The 16,309-nt window shown below is 36.8% G+C and overlaps 1 protein-coding gene across 2 annotated transcripts in view; it reads left to right on the top strand.

The window, feature by feature from the left end:
* ANKAR (ankyrin and armadillo repeat containing) overlaps positions 1 to 16,309 on the top strand; it is a 123,373-nt gene that overhangs the window by 79,964 nt on the left and 27,100 nt on the right. For both annotated transcript variants that reach the window (XM_058300501.1, XM_058300502.2), the window contains 3 exons: positions 14,196 to 14,437; positions 14,609 to 14,762; positions 14,848 to 15,009. In XM_058300501.1, the coding sequence (XP_058156484.1) occupies positions 14,196 to 14,437; positions 14,609 to 14,762; positions 14,848 to 15,009 (558 nt within the window). The remainder of the gene's footprint in view (positions 1 to 14,195; positions 14,438 to 14,608; positions 14,763 to 14,847; positions 15,010 to 16,309) is intronic.

Genomic DNA, 16,309 nt, shown 5'->3' with positions numbered 1-16,309 from the left:
TCAAATATGAAGGTGAGTATAAAATACTCACAAACAGAAACTAAGAGAGTTTGCAAAAAAATAATCCACCTTTACAGGAAATATTAAAGGAAGCCTTAGAACCTGAAATAAAAAGGACAGGGAGGCCTGGAGGATAGTATGGAAGAAAGAATAGAGAAAGGATAGCCAAAAAAAGTAAAAAGACAGACAAAAATATTCTATAACATGGAAATCAAAGAATAAAATGGTGGAAGTAAATAATTCATTTACAGTAATATCATTGAATGTAAATGGATTAAACTACCCAATCAAAAGATACAGGCTGACAGAATGGACAAAAAAATCATGAGCCATCATATGCTGCTTACAAGAAATCACCTCAGACCCAGGGATACAAACTGGGTGAAAGTGAAAAGTTGGAAAAAGATACTCCATGTGAATAGTAACCAAAAAATGAGCAGGGATAGTTATACTAATTTCAGACAAAACAGACTTTAAGTGCAAGAATGGTATAAGAGATACTGAAGGCCATTATATATTAATAAAAGGGCTGATCCACCAGGAAGATATAAGTCATAAATATTTATGCACCCAACAAGGGTGCCACAAAATACATGAGACAAACTCTGGCAAAACTGAAGGGAGAAATAGACATCTCTGCAATAATTATTGGAGACTTTAACACCCTACTCCCATCATTAGATAGAACTAGACAGAAGATCAACAAGGAAGCAAAGGGGGAAACGGACTTGGCCCAGTGGTTAGGGCATCCGTTTACCACATGGGAGGTCCTCGGTTCAAACCCCAGGCCTCCTTGACCCGTGTGGAGCTGGCCCATGCGCAGTGCTGATGCGCGCAAGGAGTGCCCTGCCAGGCAGGGGTGTCCCCCGCGTAGGGGAGCCCCACGCGCAAGGAGTGCGCCCCGTAAGGAGAGCCGCCCAGGGAGAAAGAAAGTGCAGCCTGCCCAGGAATGGCGCCGCCCACACTTCCCATGCCGCTGACTACAACAGAAGCGGACAAAGAAACAAGACGCAGCAAATAGACACAGAGAACAGACAACTGGGGGAGGGGGGGCATTAAATAAATAAATAAATCTTAAAAAAAAAAAAAAGAAGCAGAGAGCTTGAACAAATTAATAAATGAGTTAGGCCTAACAGACATATATGAAATGCTGCATCCAAACTCAGTGGATTATACATTCTTCTCAAGAGTCCATGGATCTTTCTCCAGGATATACCACATGTTAGGGCACAATGCAGCTCTCAATAAATATAAAAAGATTGAAATTATGCAAAGCACCTTTTCAGATCATAATGGAATGAAACTGGAAATAAATAATAGGAAAAAAGTAAATTCACAGATGTGTGGAGGCTGAACAACACATTCCTAAATAATCAGTGGGTCAAAGAAGAAATTGCACGTGAAATCAGTATATATATTTAGACAAATGAAAACAAGAACACAACTTATCAAAACTTATGGTATATAGCGAAGGCAGCCTAGAGATAGAAATTCATAGCCCTAAATGCCTATATTAAAAAAGAAGGAAGAGTTAAATGCAAAGATTTAATGAAACAACTAGAGAAACTAGAAAAAGAAGAGCAAACCAACCCCAAAGCAAGCAGAAGAAAAGAAATAATAAAAACTAGAGTATAAATAAATGAAATTGAGAACAACAACAACAACAAAAAAAAAACAGAGAAAATCAACAAAACCAAAAGCTGGTTCTTTGGGAAGATCAATAAAATTGGCAAACCCCTAGCAAGACTAAGAAAGAAAAAAGAGAGAAGATCCAAATAAATATAATCAGAAATGAAAGGGGGGAAGTTACAACTGACCTCACAAAAATAAAAAGTATCATAAGAGGATATTATGAGAAACTGTATGCCAACAAACTAGACAACCTAGATGAAATGGACAAATTCCTAGAAATACACAGACACTACAAGAAATACAAGAACTTAACAAATCAATCACATTTAAAGAGACTGAATCCATCATCAAAAACCTCCCAACAAAGAAAAGTCCAGGACCAGATGGCTTCACAGGTGAAGTCTACCAAGCATTTCAAAAAGAATTAACACCAATCCTGTTGAAACTCTTCCAAAAAATTAAAGAGGAGGGAAAATTACCCAATGCATTTAATGAGGCCAGCATCACCCTAATATCAAAGCCAGATAAAGAAAGATACTATAAGAAAATAAAATTATATACCAATCTCTCTAATGAGCATAGATGCAAAAATTCTTGACAAAATACTTGCAAATCAAATCCAACAGCATATCAAAAGACTTATACATCACAACTAAGTGAGATTTATTCCTGTTATGCAAGCCTGATTCAATATAAGAAAATCAATCAACGTAATATACCACGTTAACAAGTTGAAGGAAAAAAAACACATGATCATTCCAACCAATGCAGAAAAGGCATTTGACAAAATCCAGCATCCTTTTCTGATAAAACACTTCAAAAGATAGGAATAGAAGGAAAATTCTTCAATCTGATAAAAGGAATATATGAAAAACCCACAACCAGCATTGTACTCAATGGGGAAAGGTTGAAAGTGTTTCCGCTAAGATCTGAAACAAGACAAGGATGCCCACTGTCACCATTGTTATTCAATATTGTACTAAAAGTTCGAGCTAGGGCAATTAGACAAAACAAAAAGTTAAAGGCATTCAAATAGGAAAAGAGGAAGTAAAATTCTCACTGTTTGCAGATTACATGATCCTGTATTTAGAAAATTCTGAAGTTTCCACAACAAAGATACTGGAGCTAATAAATGAGTTCAGCAAAGTGGCAGGATACAAGATTAACATGCAAAAATCAGTAAGTTTTTGTACATTTCAAACAGTCTGATGAGGAAATAAGGGGGAAATTTTCATTTACAATAGTAACAAAAAGACTCAAATGCCTAGGAATTAATTTAACCAAAGAAGTACAGGACCTATATGCAGAAAACTATGAAACAAAGCTAAAAGAAATTTTAAAAGGCCTAAACAAATGGAAAGACATTCTGTGTTCATGGATTGGAAGAATAAATACCATGAAGGAGTCAATATTACCCAAATTGATTAATAAATTAATGAAATGCCAGTCAAAATTCCAACAGCCTACTTTACAGAATTAGAAAAGGTACTTACCAAATTCAGTTGGAAGAAAGTGCACCTGAAGAGCCAAACACTATATCTAAAAAGAAGAGTGTGTGAGAGGAATTTCACTGCCTGACCTTGAAACATATTACAAAGCTACAGTGGTCAAAACAGCATGGTACTGGCATAAAGAGAGACATGTCAATTAGCAGAATAGAATTGAGAATCCAGAAATAAACTCTCACCTATATGGTCAACTGGTTTTTGACAAACCTACAAAGTCCACATTAATGGTACAAGCCAGTCTCTTCAACAAATGGTGCTGGGAGAACTGGATATCTATAACCAAAAAAATAAGAGGACCCGTAACTCACTCCCTAAACAAGAATCACTTAAAAATGGGTCAATGACCTAAATATAAAGGCCAGGACCCTTAAACTACTAGAGGAAAATGTAGGGAAACATCTTAAAGACCTTGCGGTAGGTGGTGGTTTCTTGGACCTTACATCCAAACATGCACACCAAAAGAAATAATAGATAAATGAGGCTTCCTCAAAATTAAACACTTTCGCACCTCACAGGATTTTGTCAAAAGGATGAGAAGGCAGTCAGTTCAATGGGAGAAAATATTTGGAAATCACATGTCAGATAAGGGTCTAATATTCAGGATATATAAAGAGATGTTACAATTCAAAAATAAAAAGACAAATGGCCCAATTAAAAAATGGACAAAAGACCTGAAAAGACATTTGTCCAAAGAAGAAGTACAAATGGCAAAAAAAAAAAAAACTTGAAAAAATGCTCAACATCATGAATGATTAGGGAAATGCAAATCAAAACTACAATAAGATATCATTTCACGACTATCAGAATGGCCACTATTAAAAAGGCAGAGTATTACAAGTGTTGGAGAGGATGTGGAGAGATAGGAACACTTATTCACTGTTGGTGGGAATGTAAAATGGTACAGCTACTGTGGAGGAGTGTTTGGCAGATCCTAAAGAAGTTTGAAATAGCCTTGCACATGATCCTGCAATACCACTACTGAGTATATACCCAGAAGAACTGAGAGCAGTGACACAAACAGACATCTGCACACCAGTGTTCATCGTGGCATTACTCATGATTACTAAAAGTTGGAAACAACCTAGGTGTCCATAAACTGATGAATAGATAAACTGTGGTCTATTCACATGCTGGAATATTATGCAGCTATAAGAAGAAATGAAGTCATAAAGGATATGACAACATGGATGATTCTGTGGACATTAGGTTGAGTGAAGCAAGCCACACACAAAAGGACAAATACTGTATGACTGCATTCCTATGAATCAAATAAATTGTGTAACATATTGTACAATTCAAAAAAATTTTTTTATATTTATCCAGTACATTTAATTGAGAAATGTATGTTTTTATTCAACTGTATTTTCTTTTTATTTTTAATTATTGTTTATGTTTTCAATTATTAAATGTACAAAAAAATGTTTAAAAATTTTATGTAATACTCTTTTTCTTTAAATACCTTCACATGAAATACCCAAGATGGAACATGATTTAGGTTGCTATTTGAATCTGTAATCCCCTAATTGAAATTGTAATACCCCAAATAAACACCTTTGTTGTCATATTTTTTAAGTATATCTCTTTTTACTTTTATACACTTTTTAAATACCTCCACTGCAGTTATAACGTATCAAATAAGTTTAATATTTTAATACTTTGCTTTTTACTTCTACACCTTTACTATGGTGACATTAATTACACAGGTATTTTATTTTAGTAGTATAGGAAAGACTGCTTTTTCAATTATTTTATGAAAACTGAAGATTCCCAATGGAATCAAGATTATCTTTCCTTACTATCACTTTTTTTTTTCAAACAAACAGCTTAGGTGATGTAGTGAATGCAGTACTGAGAGGAAAATTTATAGCTCTAAATGTTTACATTAAAAACGAAGAAGAAGAAATAAAATCAAAGGCCTAACTATACACCTGGAGGAACTGGGAAAAGAACAGCATATTAAACCCAAAGTAAACAGAAAGAAATAACAAAGATTAGAGCAGACATAAATGAAATAGAGAATAAAAAGCAATAGAGAGCATTAACAAAACTGAAAGTTGGTTCTTTGAAAACATCAATAACATTTGCAAACCTTTAGCTAAACTGACCAAAAAAAGAAGATATAAATAAATAAAATTAGAAATGAGAAGACATTACTACTGACCCTACAGAAATAAAAAGTATCATAAGAGGATACTATGAACAACTGTACGCGAAAAAGTTAGACAACCTAGATAAAATGGAAAAATTCCTAGAAAGAAACAAACAACCTACAATGACTCCAGAAGAAAGAAAAGATCTCAACAGACCAATTACAAATAAAGACATTGAATCGGTTATCACAAACCTCCCAACAAAGAAAAACCCAGGACCAGATGACTTCACAGGTGAATTATCCCAATCAACACAAGAAGAATCAATGTCATTCCTACTTATAATCTTCCAAAATATTAAAGAAGAGAATACTACCTAACTCATTCTAGGAGGCCAACATCACCCTAATACCAAAACCAGATAAAGATGCCACAAGAAAAGAAAATTATAAAGCAATACTTCTTACAAAGGCAAATGCAAAATTCCTCAGAAAATTATTAGCAAATCAAATCCAACATCACAGTAAAAAAAATTGTACACAAATAATCAAGCAGAATTTATCCCAGGTATACAAGGGTGTTTTAACATATGAAAATCAATTAATGTAATATATCACATTATCGAAATGAAGAATAAAAACACATGAACATTTCAATTGATGCAGAAAGGTATTTCACAGAATTCACTATTTTTTCTTGATTAAAAAAAAAGCACTTAGGGAAACAGGAATAGAAAGTAACTTCCTTAACATGATAAAGGGCACAGATGAAAAACCCACTACTAACATCATACTCAAAGGTGAAAAAATTGAAAGCTTGCCTTCTAAGATCTGGAACAAGACAAAGATGGCCACTGTCATCGCTACTACTCAACATTGTACTAGAAGATCTAGCCAGAGCAATTAGGCAAGAAAAAGAAATAAAAGTCACCAAAATTGGAAAGGAAGATGTAAGACTTGCACTATTTGCAGATGACATAATCCTATACATATAGAAAATCCCATAAAATCTATAACAAAGCTACTAGAGCTAATAAATAAATTCAGCAAAGTGTGGGATACAAGATCAACACGCAAAATCAGTAGTGTTTCTAAATACTAGTAATGACCAATCTGAGGAGAAAATCAAGAGAAAAATCCATTTATAATTGCAACCAAATGAATCAAATAGCTTGGAATAAATTAACCAAGTATGTAAAGGACTTATATACAGAAAATGACAAAACTTTGCTAAAAGAATCAAAGAATATCTGAATAAATGGAAAGATATTCTATAATGCTCATGGATTGGAAGACTAAATATTTTTAAAATGCCAATTCTACTCAAAATTATCCACAGATTCAATGGAATCCCAATCAAATTTCTAAGAGCCTACTTTGCAGAAAAGGAAAAGCCAATTATAAAATTTATTTTGAAAGGTACGGGCTCCTGGGGAGTAAAAAAATATCTTGAAAAGGAAGAATGAAGTTGGAGGACTCACACTTTCTGACTTTAAAATTTATTACAAAGCTACAGTGTTTAAAACAACATGTTACTGGCACAAGGATAGATGCATAGATTGATGAAATGAAATTAAGAGTTCAAAAATAGACCCTCATGTCTATGGCTAATTGATTTTTGACAAGGCTGCCAGGTTCACTCAATTGGGAAAGAATAGTTTCTTCACAATTAAAAACAATAGCTGGGGGGGGGGTACTGGGCCCCTGGCCAAGGGGTCACTGTCGTGGACCCTGGGGGAGCAGCGGCAGTTCCCCAGGTGCAACGGCAAGAACCAGGAAGGAAGGAGGGCCCAACAGTGGGCTCCTGATACTTATGGCTATGCTTTTGAGCCTATACACCTGCAATAAGAATAAGGCATAGAGTAGCACTGTGCCTGGGAGTTTCCTCCTGACAGCCTTCATGTTACTCAAATGTGGCCACTCTCACAGCCAAACTCAGCACGTAAATGCAGTGCAGTCCCCCCAGGGTGGGACATGACACCCGGGGATGAGCCTCCCTGGCACTGAGGGATCACTACCACATACCAGCTGAAGATGCAACTAGAAAAGGACCTTGAATTAAAGGTTCAACACGGATCAGCAGAATATCCCTGTCTACATATAATAACATGACTTCAAAATGCTGTTTGACCTAATGTAAGGGGGAAATGGAAAACAGAAATGAGAATATAAGGCTATGAGTCTCTAAAAGAGAGTCTGGAGGCTGTCAGAAGGAATGCCCTTATGCACAAATGAGCAGAGTCTGAGAGACAGATAAAGTAGATACAATCCCAGGTATTGGTTCTTTTGAGGAATAAAGAGACCCACGGGTTCTATGATCATGGCAGATCAGGTTCACTGCCATGGCAGATGGCCCTTCTCTGGAACTGGTGTTTCTGCATGATGGAATTGGACTCAGAGGGGATCTCTTTTCACAAGACTTGCATGCTACTTTAATGGAATTGTAGTTGGTGCTGGGGTTTTAGATATATTTAGGGGATTTGAATCTCTGGACTGATAATATGACACCCAGGCCCAGAGCCTCAACAGACTTCAGCTCCTACACTTTGATTTATTGGACTTACCCCACTCAGCTAACATCGAGTTGAAGAAGGTCAACCACCACACCATGGAGCCTAGAGTGCCTACAACTGAAAGCAGGAGGAGTGCATCCAGTATCCATGTGGAATCTAAGCCCCCACTTGACATAGATGTGCAATGGACACAACCAATCCAATGTCCACAGAGAAAATGTGGAATCGGTGTGGGAAGGGTAGCCATAGTGGCTGCTGGGTTTGGGGAATGGGAGGAAGAGATGAGATGTGGAGGCGTTTTTGGGACGAGGAGATGTCCTGGGTGGTGCTTCACGGACAATTACGGGACATTGTAGAGCCCCCCAGGGCCCACTGGATGGAACGTGGGAGAGTGTGGGCTATGATGTGGACCATTGACTAGGGGTGCAGTGATACTCAGAGATGTACTTACCAGGTGCAATGGATGTGTCACGATGAGGGGAGAGAGTGTTGCTGTGGGGGGAGTGGGGGGTGGGGACGGTGGGGTTGAATGGGACCTCATATTTTTTTAATGTAATTTTTAAAAATAAATAAATAATTTAAATTAAAAAAAAAAAAGAACAGTTTCTTCAGCAAATGGTGCTGGGAGAATTGGATATCCATATACAAAAAAAATGAAAGAGGACCCCTATATCACATCATAAACAAAAATTAGCTCAGAAATGGAACAAAGATGATGATAAAATGATCGAGGATGATAAAATCCTGAAAAGAAAATGTACAAAGCACCTTCAGGATCTTTTGTTAGGCAATGTGGTTTCTTAGACTTCACACCCTAATCCCAAGCAACAAAAGAAAAAAATAGTTAAATGGGACCCTATCAAAATAAAAAACTTTTGTGCATAAAAGGACTATATCATAAAAGTGAAAAAACAACCTACTCAATGGAAGAAAATATTCAGAAACCACAAATCTGATAAGAGTTTACCATCTGGAATATATAAAGAAATCCTATAATTCAACAATAAAAGACAGCCTAATTTAAAAATGGGCAAAAGACTTCAATAGACATTTCTGCAAAGAGGATACACAAATGGCTAAAAAACACAAGAAAAGATGTTCAATATCACTAGCTCTTAGGGAAATGCAAATCAAAACCACAGCGATATCATTGCACACCATTATGGTTATTATTTTAAAAACCACAGAAAATTACAAGTGTTGGAGAGGATGTGGAGAAATTAGGAATACTCATTCATTGTTGGTAGGAATGTAAATGGTGCAGCCACTGTGGAAGACAGTTTGGTGGTTCCTCAAAAAGCTAACTATAAAATTACCATATGACCTGGCAATCCCACTATTAGGTATATACCCAAAAGAAATGAAAGCAGGGACTCAGTCAGATATTTCACACATGATTCCATTGGCATCATTCACAGTTGTGCCTAGATGGAAATAACACAAGTGTCCATCAACTGATGAATGGATAAACAAAATGTGGTATATGCATTCAATGGAATATTATCCAGCATTAAAAAGGAATGAAGTTCTGACTCATGCAACAACATGGACAAACCTTAAACACATGATGTTAAGTGAAATAAGCCAGACACAAAAGGAAAAATATTGTATGATCTACAATAAGGTTACCAGGGACTGGGTTGGGAGTAGGGAATGGGGAATTAATGCTTAAATTGTTCAGAATTCCTACTGGGGTTGATTGTAAAGTTTTGGTAATAGATGGTAGTGATGGTAGCACAAATTGTGAATGTAATTAAACGGCACTTAATTTTATTTAAGAATGTGGTTAAAAGGGGAAATTTAGATCATACATATGTTACTAGAATAAAAAATTTTTTAAAAATTTAGGCCTGTACAACATAGTAAACCCTGTTGTGAATGATGGACTATAGTTAACAGTACAATTCTAAAATGTTCTTTCAGGAAATATAACAAATGTATCTCACTAATGCAAGGTGTTAATAATAGAATGGTATATAGGAACTCTATTTTATATATTTTGTACATGATATTTCTATAAACTTACAACTTCTCTAACAAAAAAATTATTAAGAAGATAAAAAATCAGTTGCAACAATGGCAATCCAAAAAAGAAATCAAGAAATTATTGGATTTACAATAGCATCTAAATGTATAAAATATCTAGGAATATTTTTAACTAAGGAGAGTGTAAAAGACTTGTACATGGAAAATTACAAAACATTTCTGAAAGAAATTGAAGTCCTCAGTAAGTGTAAAGACATCATGTATTTATGGATTGGAAGATTTGCTCTTGTCATGGTATCAGTAGTATCCAAAGTGTTTTGCAGATCAGTGCAATCTCAATCAAAGTTTCAGCAGCCATTTTTGCAGAATTGAGAAAGCTGATCTTCAAATACATACAGAATAGCCATTTTTCCAAAGAAGATACACAAATAGCCAATAGGCACATGAAAAGCATCATTAGCCATTAGGCAAATGCAATTCAAAACCACAATGATATACCACTTTACACCAATAGGATGGCCCTATTGAAAAACAAAACAAAAACAAACAAAAAAGCAAGTGCTGACAAGGATGCCCGGAAATAGGAACATTCTTGCATTGCTGGTAGAAATGTAAAGCCGTGCAGCTGCTATAGAAAATAGTTTTTTGATTCCCCAGAAACTTAAACTTAGAATTACCGTATGACCTGGTGTATTAGTCAGCCAAAGAGGTGCTGATGCAAAGTACCAGAAATTGGTTAGCTTTTAAAAAGGTTATTTATTTGGGGTAGAAGTTTACAGTCACAAGGCCCTAAAGAGTCGAACTCAAGGTACCATAAAAGGTACTTTCTCTCCCAAAGTCATTTGCCACATGTTGAAGCAAAATAGCAGGCAATGTCTGTGAGGGTTCAGCCATCCTTGTTCCTCTTAAGGCTCTATGGTCCCAGCTTCTTCCAATCTCAGCTGTAGACTGGCATCAGGCTCATTCCTCAGGGCTTCTCAGCTGCTCTATTCTCTTCAGCTGCAAACTCTCAGGTTCATCTCTCTTCTCCAGGCCTATGCTGTGTCTATGGCGCTGTCTCTCTTCCTCTGTGTTCTTCTCTGTGTATCTACTTCTGTGTTCTTGAGTGAGCATCCATTTATATAGCCCACCAAGGGAGAGGGGACTCAACCCTGCATGCCCTAATGATGTGGTCGAATCAAAACCCTAATCTTGATTTAATAAAGTAAAATAATAATAAAGTAAAAGTGAAACCTCTGAATTTAGTAAAATCAAAAAGGTATCATGCCTAGAGGAACAGATCAGTTTACAAACATAATCAAGATCTCTTTTTGGAATTCATAAATAATATCAAACTGCCATACTTGGCAATTCTGCTTTTAGGGAATAATCAAAATAATTGGAAGGGGCTTGGACAGATATTTGTATACCAATGTTCATAGCAGTGTTATTCACAATTGCCAAAAGGTGAAAGCAATCCAGGTATCCCTAAACAGATGAATGGATAAACAAAATGTGGTATATCCATACAATGGAATATTATTCTGCATTAAAGGGAAGAGTTCCAATACATACTACAACATGGATGAACCCCGAAGTTATTATATTGGATGAAATAAGCTAGATACAAATATTAGATAATCTTACCTATATGAAATACCTAGGAAAAGCAAATTCTTAGAGAGAGAAAGTAGATTAGAAGTTAGCAGGGATGGGGTTGGGGGATAGGGATGGCAAATGGGCAGTTACTGCTTAATGGATACAGAAATTCTACTTGGTATGAAGAAATAGTTTTGGTAATGATACTGGTTTGGGCAGTCCAATATTGTGAAAATAATACTACTAAATTGTATACTAACATGAAGTAGTTAAAACAGAAAAATTTGTGTTCCATATATGTTACCACAATTTAAAAAATTTAAAGGAGAATCATCAATAGTTTCTAAATCGTGGATGGGATGATGGGGTGGATTTTGAGACGAGCAGGATATTTACATGTTCCTAAAGTGTTTTTCCTTCTGATTAGTTGCAAGGGAAAATATAGTAACTACATAGTGGAGAAACTGCAACACCTTGACAGGGTGATCAAAATGAACATGACCAATTGTCCATTGACAAATGGACATCATGTAAGTCTGCATAAAATATCCCGAAAAGAATACTATATCACTTAGTAAATATTCTGGATGGATATGTATATCCTGAATCTAGTCATGAGGAAACATAAACAAACCTAAATAGAGGAACATCCTCTAAAATAACTGACCTGAATTCACTAAAAGTATCTAAGTCACAAAAGACAAAGAAAGACTGAGGAAATATTCCAGATTGTAGAAGATTAAAGAGCCATGATAACTAAACGCAACAAATGATCCTGGTGTGGACTCTATACTGGAGGGAAATAAACGTGATCAAGGATATTATTCAGACAATAAATATCATTTGTTTAGGTAAAAATATTGCAATTACTAACTGCCCAGTGGTTACATAAGAGAATGCTCTGTTCTTAGAAAATATACATTGCAGTATTAAGAGAAGAAGGGGCCATGAATTTATATATGCACAGCCTACTCTCAAATTTAGAAGAATAGTCTAGATAGAGGAATCAATAAAAATCAAAATGACAAATGTAAAAAGAAAAAAAAATTGATATAACCAGATAAACAGTATATAAGAGTTCTTTGATTTTATATATATATATACATTTTTAGGAGGTGCTGAGATTGAACCCAGGACCTCATACATGGGAAGCAGGTGCTCAACTACTGAGCCAAATCCACTTCCTTCTTTGACTCATTTTTGCAGATTTTATATAAGCGTTTTTGTTTTTTTTTTTTAAATATTTATTTATTTAATTCCACCCCCCTCACCCGGTTGTCTGTTCTCTGTGTCTATTTGCTGCGTCTTGTTTCTTTGTCCGCTTCTGTTCTCCTCAGCAGCACGGGAAGTGTGGGCGGCACCATTCCTGGGCAGGCTGCACTTTCTTTCGGGCTGGGCGGCTCTCCTTATGGGGCGTACTCCTTGCGCTTGGGGCTCCTCTACGCAGGGGACACCCCTGCGTGGCAGGGCACTCCTTGCATGCATCAGCACTGCACATGGGCCAGCTCCACACGGGTCAAGGAGGCCCGGGGTTTGAACCACGGACCTCCCATGTGGTAGACGGACGCCCTAACCACTGGGCCAAGTACGTTTCCCAGGTCTTTATTTCTCTATGAACAAATTCAACTGACAAATAAGCATATAGGAAAATATTTAGTCTCTCCAGTAATCAATAATACAATATAGGGGAGTGGATACGGTTCAGTGGTTGAGCATCTGCTTCCCATGCATGAAGTCCTAGGTTCAAACCCCAGTACCTCCTAAAAAAAAAAAGAGAAAAGAATAATATAAAATGAGACACCATTTTTGCCTATCATATTTTCAAAGTTATTATATATTCTTAATGATAATACCTATATTAAAAAAGACAATAAGGGAAGCAGACTTGGCCCAATGGATAGGGCATCCACCTACCACATGGGAGGTCCACAGTTCAAACCCGGGGCCTCCTGACCTGTGTGATGAGCTGGCCCATGCGCAGTGCTGATGCATGCAAGGAGTGCCGTGCCACGCAGGGGTGTCTCCCGCATAGGGGAGGCCCACATGCAAGGAGTGCACCCCGTAAGGAGAGCCGCTGAGCGGGAAAGAAAGTGCAGCCTGCCTAAGAATGGCACTGCACACACAGAGAGCTGACACAGCAAGATGATGCAACAGAAAGAAACACAGATTCCCGGTGCCGCTGATAAGGATAAGGATAGAAGCGGTTACAGAAGAACACACAGCGAATGGACACAGAGAGCAGACAATTGGGAGGGAGTGGGCAAGGGGAGAGAAATAAATAAAAAATCTTTAAAAAAAAAAGACATTAGCATTGATATTCTCATACTCCAACTATGGAAGGGTAAAGTGCTATTATCATTTTTTAAAAGGAATTTAGTGGCTGTATTGAATTATTCCCATAATTCCTGAAACTATTATAAGAGGAAAGCACATAGACAGGAAGGAAATACCTTATGTACAAAGAAGATTTTTCCTAAGCATTGCTTAAAATAGTGAAAAGTTAGAAACAACATATAATTTCAAAAACATGTGAATGGTTGAACAAATGTAATACATCAATTTAATGGAATATTTAGAAGACATTAATGTCGGTGAAGACTAAAAATATTAGTTTCAACGGCAAACAAAAATGCAGTACTTTGCTTTTATAGTATAAATAAATAACTATATCTAAATCTATCTGTATTCATAAAACTAGTGGGTAGTATTGAACCAAATATTTTTGTTTGTGTGGTGAGAATGTGGACAGTTTTATTCCTTTTTCTATATTTTCAACTATTAACTTCCCATAAGTTTGATTTTATAACATAGGAAGCTAGTGATATGCTGAATTTTGATACCTCTTACTTTTTAAAGATTTTTCTAACTAGTTCTTGAATTTATTTGAAGATGTGTTGAAGGCTGTATCTTCTGCTACAATTGCTGAGGTGGCCCGTGGCAATACAGAGGTTCAGGATGCTTTATCTATGGAAGGAGTGATTCCTCCTCTGGTGGCTCTTTTTAAAGGGAAACAACTTAGTGTCCAAGTGAAGGGGGCAATGGCTGTAGAATCACTGGCAAGTTACAATCCTGCTATACAGAAAGAATTTCTGGAAAAATCATTAAGTAAATATCTTTTAAAACTCCTAAAGGTAGGAATTTTCTGATTATTTGTGATTTTTTAATACAAAGTATTCAATTTTGAGTTTTGTAAAATGAACAGAGAACTGAAACCAGTTCTGTAATAAAGATTTTATAAAACATACATTCCTAAAGTGTTCAATAAATATTCCTTAAATGAATGGAATCTTTTTTTAAAATAGGCATTTCAAATAGATGTCAAGGAACAAGGAGCTGTGGCACTTTGGGCCTTGGCAGGACAAACACTGAAACAACAGAAGTATATGGCAGAACAAATTGGATATAATTTTATAATAAACATGCTTTTGTCACCATCAGCTAAAATGCAGTATGTTGGTAAGTTATTTTCTGTACATAAGTCTGCACAAATGTAGAATAGGGAACTTCAGTATCAGACAAATCTCTTGCTTTTTTTTACCAGGAGGTGAAGCAGTTATTGCTCTAAGTAAGGATAGCAGGATGCATCAAAATCAAATATGTGAAGGGAATGGAATTGCACCATTGGTTCGCTTACTAAAGATTAGTAAGATAGCTGAAGGCACACTTCTGAGTGTCATCAGAGCAGTGGGATCCATATGTATTGGTTTGTACATTTATTCTCAATTACTTAAATATCTATAAGAAAAATAAAGGAGATAGGTAGAGAAATGGAAATTAATCTTTTCCTCTTTGCCCTGCTATAGCCCTAAACCATATTTCATCCGGAAAAAGGCTAATTTTATACTTCTCCAAGACTTGATTAAGAATCTTTATATGTCTTGCTCTTGAACTATGGTTAGAAAAAGGGAAGAGACCAATAAGCCTTGCCTATTTTGACTTAACGAATCTCAGTTTTAAAGTTATGAGGAAAATATTTCATCTGTTTGAATCTCAAGAACTACAAATTCTTTCAAGATATAAAATACAGAATTTCTAATACTGTGGCACATTTTCTTTATTTTCTATAATGGTTCTTTTGTTTGTTTTAAAGATTTATTTTTATTTTATTTTTTTAGAGAATTATCTCTACACCTTTCCAACAGATGGATTCCTTTTGGTCTTTTTTTTTTTAAGATTTATTTTTATTTATTTCTCTCCCCTTCCACCCTGTTGTCTACTCAGTGACCATTTGCTGAGTGTTTTTCTGCATCTGCCTGCATTGTCAGGCGGCACTGGGGAACTGCATCTCTTTTTGTTGTGTCATCTTGCTGTGTCAGCTTTGTATGTGTGGCACTACTCCTGGGCAGGCTGCGCTTTTTTTCACACGGGGCGGTTCTCCTTGTGGGATGGACTTCTTGTGTGGGGGGCACTCCTATGTGGGGGTGCCCCTGTGTGGCACTGCACTTCTTGCATGCGGCAGCACTGCACGTGGGCCAGCTCACCACACAGGTCAGGAGTCTGTGGGTATTGAACCCTGGACTCTCCATATGGTAGGCGGACACTCTATCAGTTGAGCCACATCCGCTTCCCAAGATTTACTTTTATTATTTATTTCCCCCACCACCACCATTGTCTGTTTTCGGTGTCCATTCGCTGTGTGTTCTGTGTCTGCTTGTATTCTCATCAGGCAGCACTGGGGATCTGTGTCTCTTTTTGTAGCATCATCTTGCTACGTCAGCTCTCCGTGTGTGTGGCACCACTTCTGAGTGGGCTGCAGTTTCACACAGGGCGGCTCTCCTTGCTCAGGAGCCACTCCTTGCACAGGATGCCCCTTATGTGGGGGCATCCTGCATAGGCCAGCACTCCTTGTGCACAGCAGCACTGTACATGGGCCAGCTCACCACACGAGCCAGGAGGTCCTGGGTATCGAACCCTTGGACTTCCTATATGGTAGGCAGATGCTCTATCAGTTGAGCCACATCTGCTTCCCGGTTCTTCGTTTATTAAGTGGCCACGGATACAGT

This window comes from Dasypus novemcinctus, chromosome 7 (genome assembly GCF_030445035.2).
Source record: "Dasypus novemcinctus isolate mDasNov1 chromosome 7, mDasNov1.1.hap2, whole genome shotgun sequence".
NCBI classification, from domain to species: Eukaryota; Metazoa; Chordata; class Mammalia; order Cingulata; family Dasypodidae; genus Dasypus; species Dasypus novemcinctus.
Note: the sequence above shows the minus strand (reverse complement) of the source record. Positions and strands in the feature narration are given on the sequence as shown.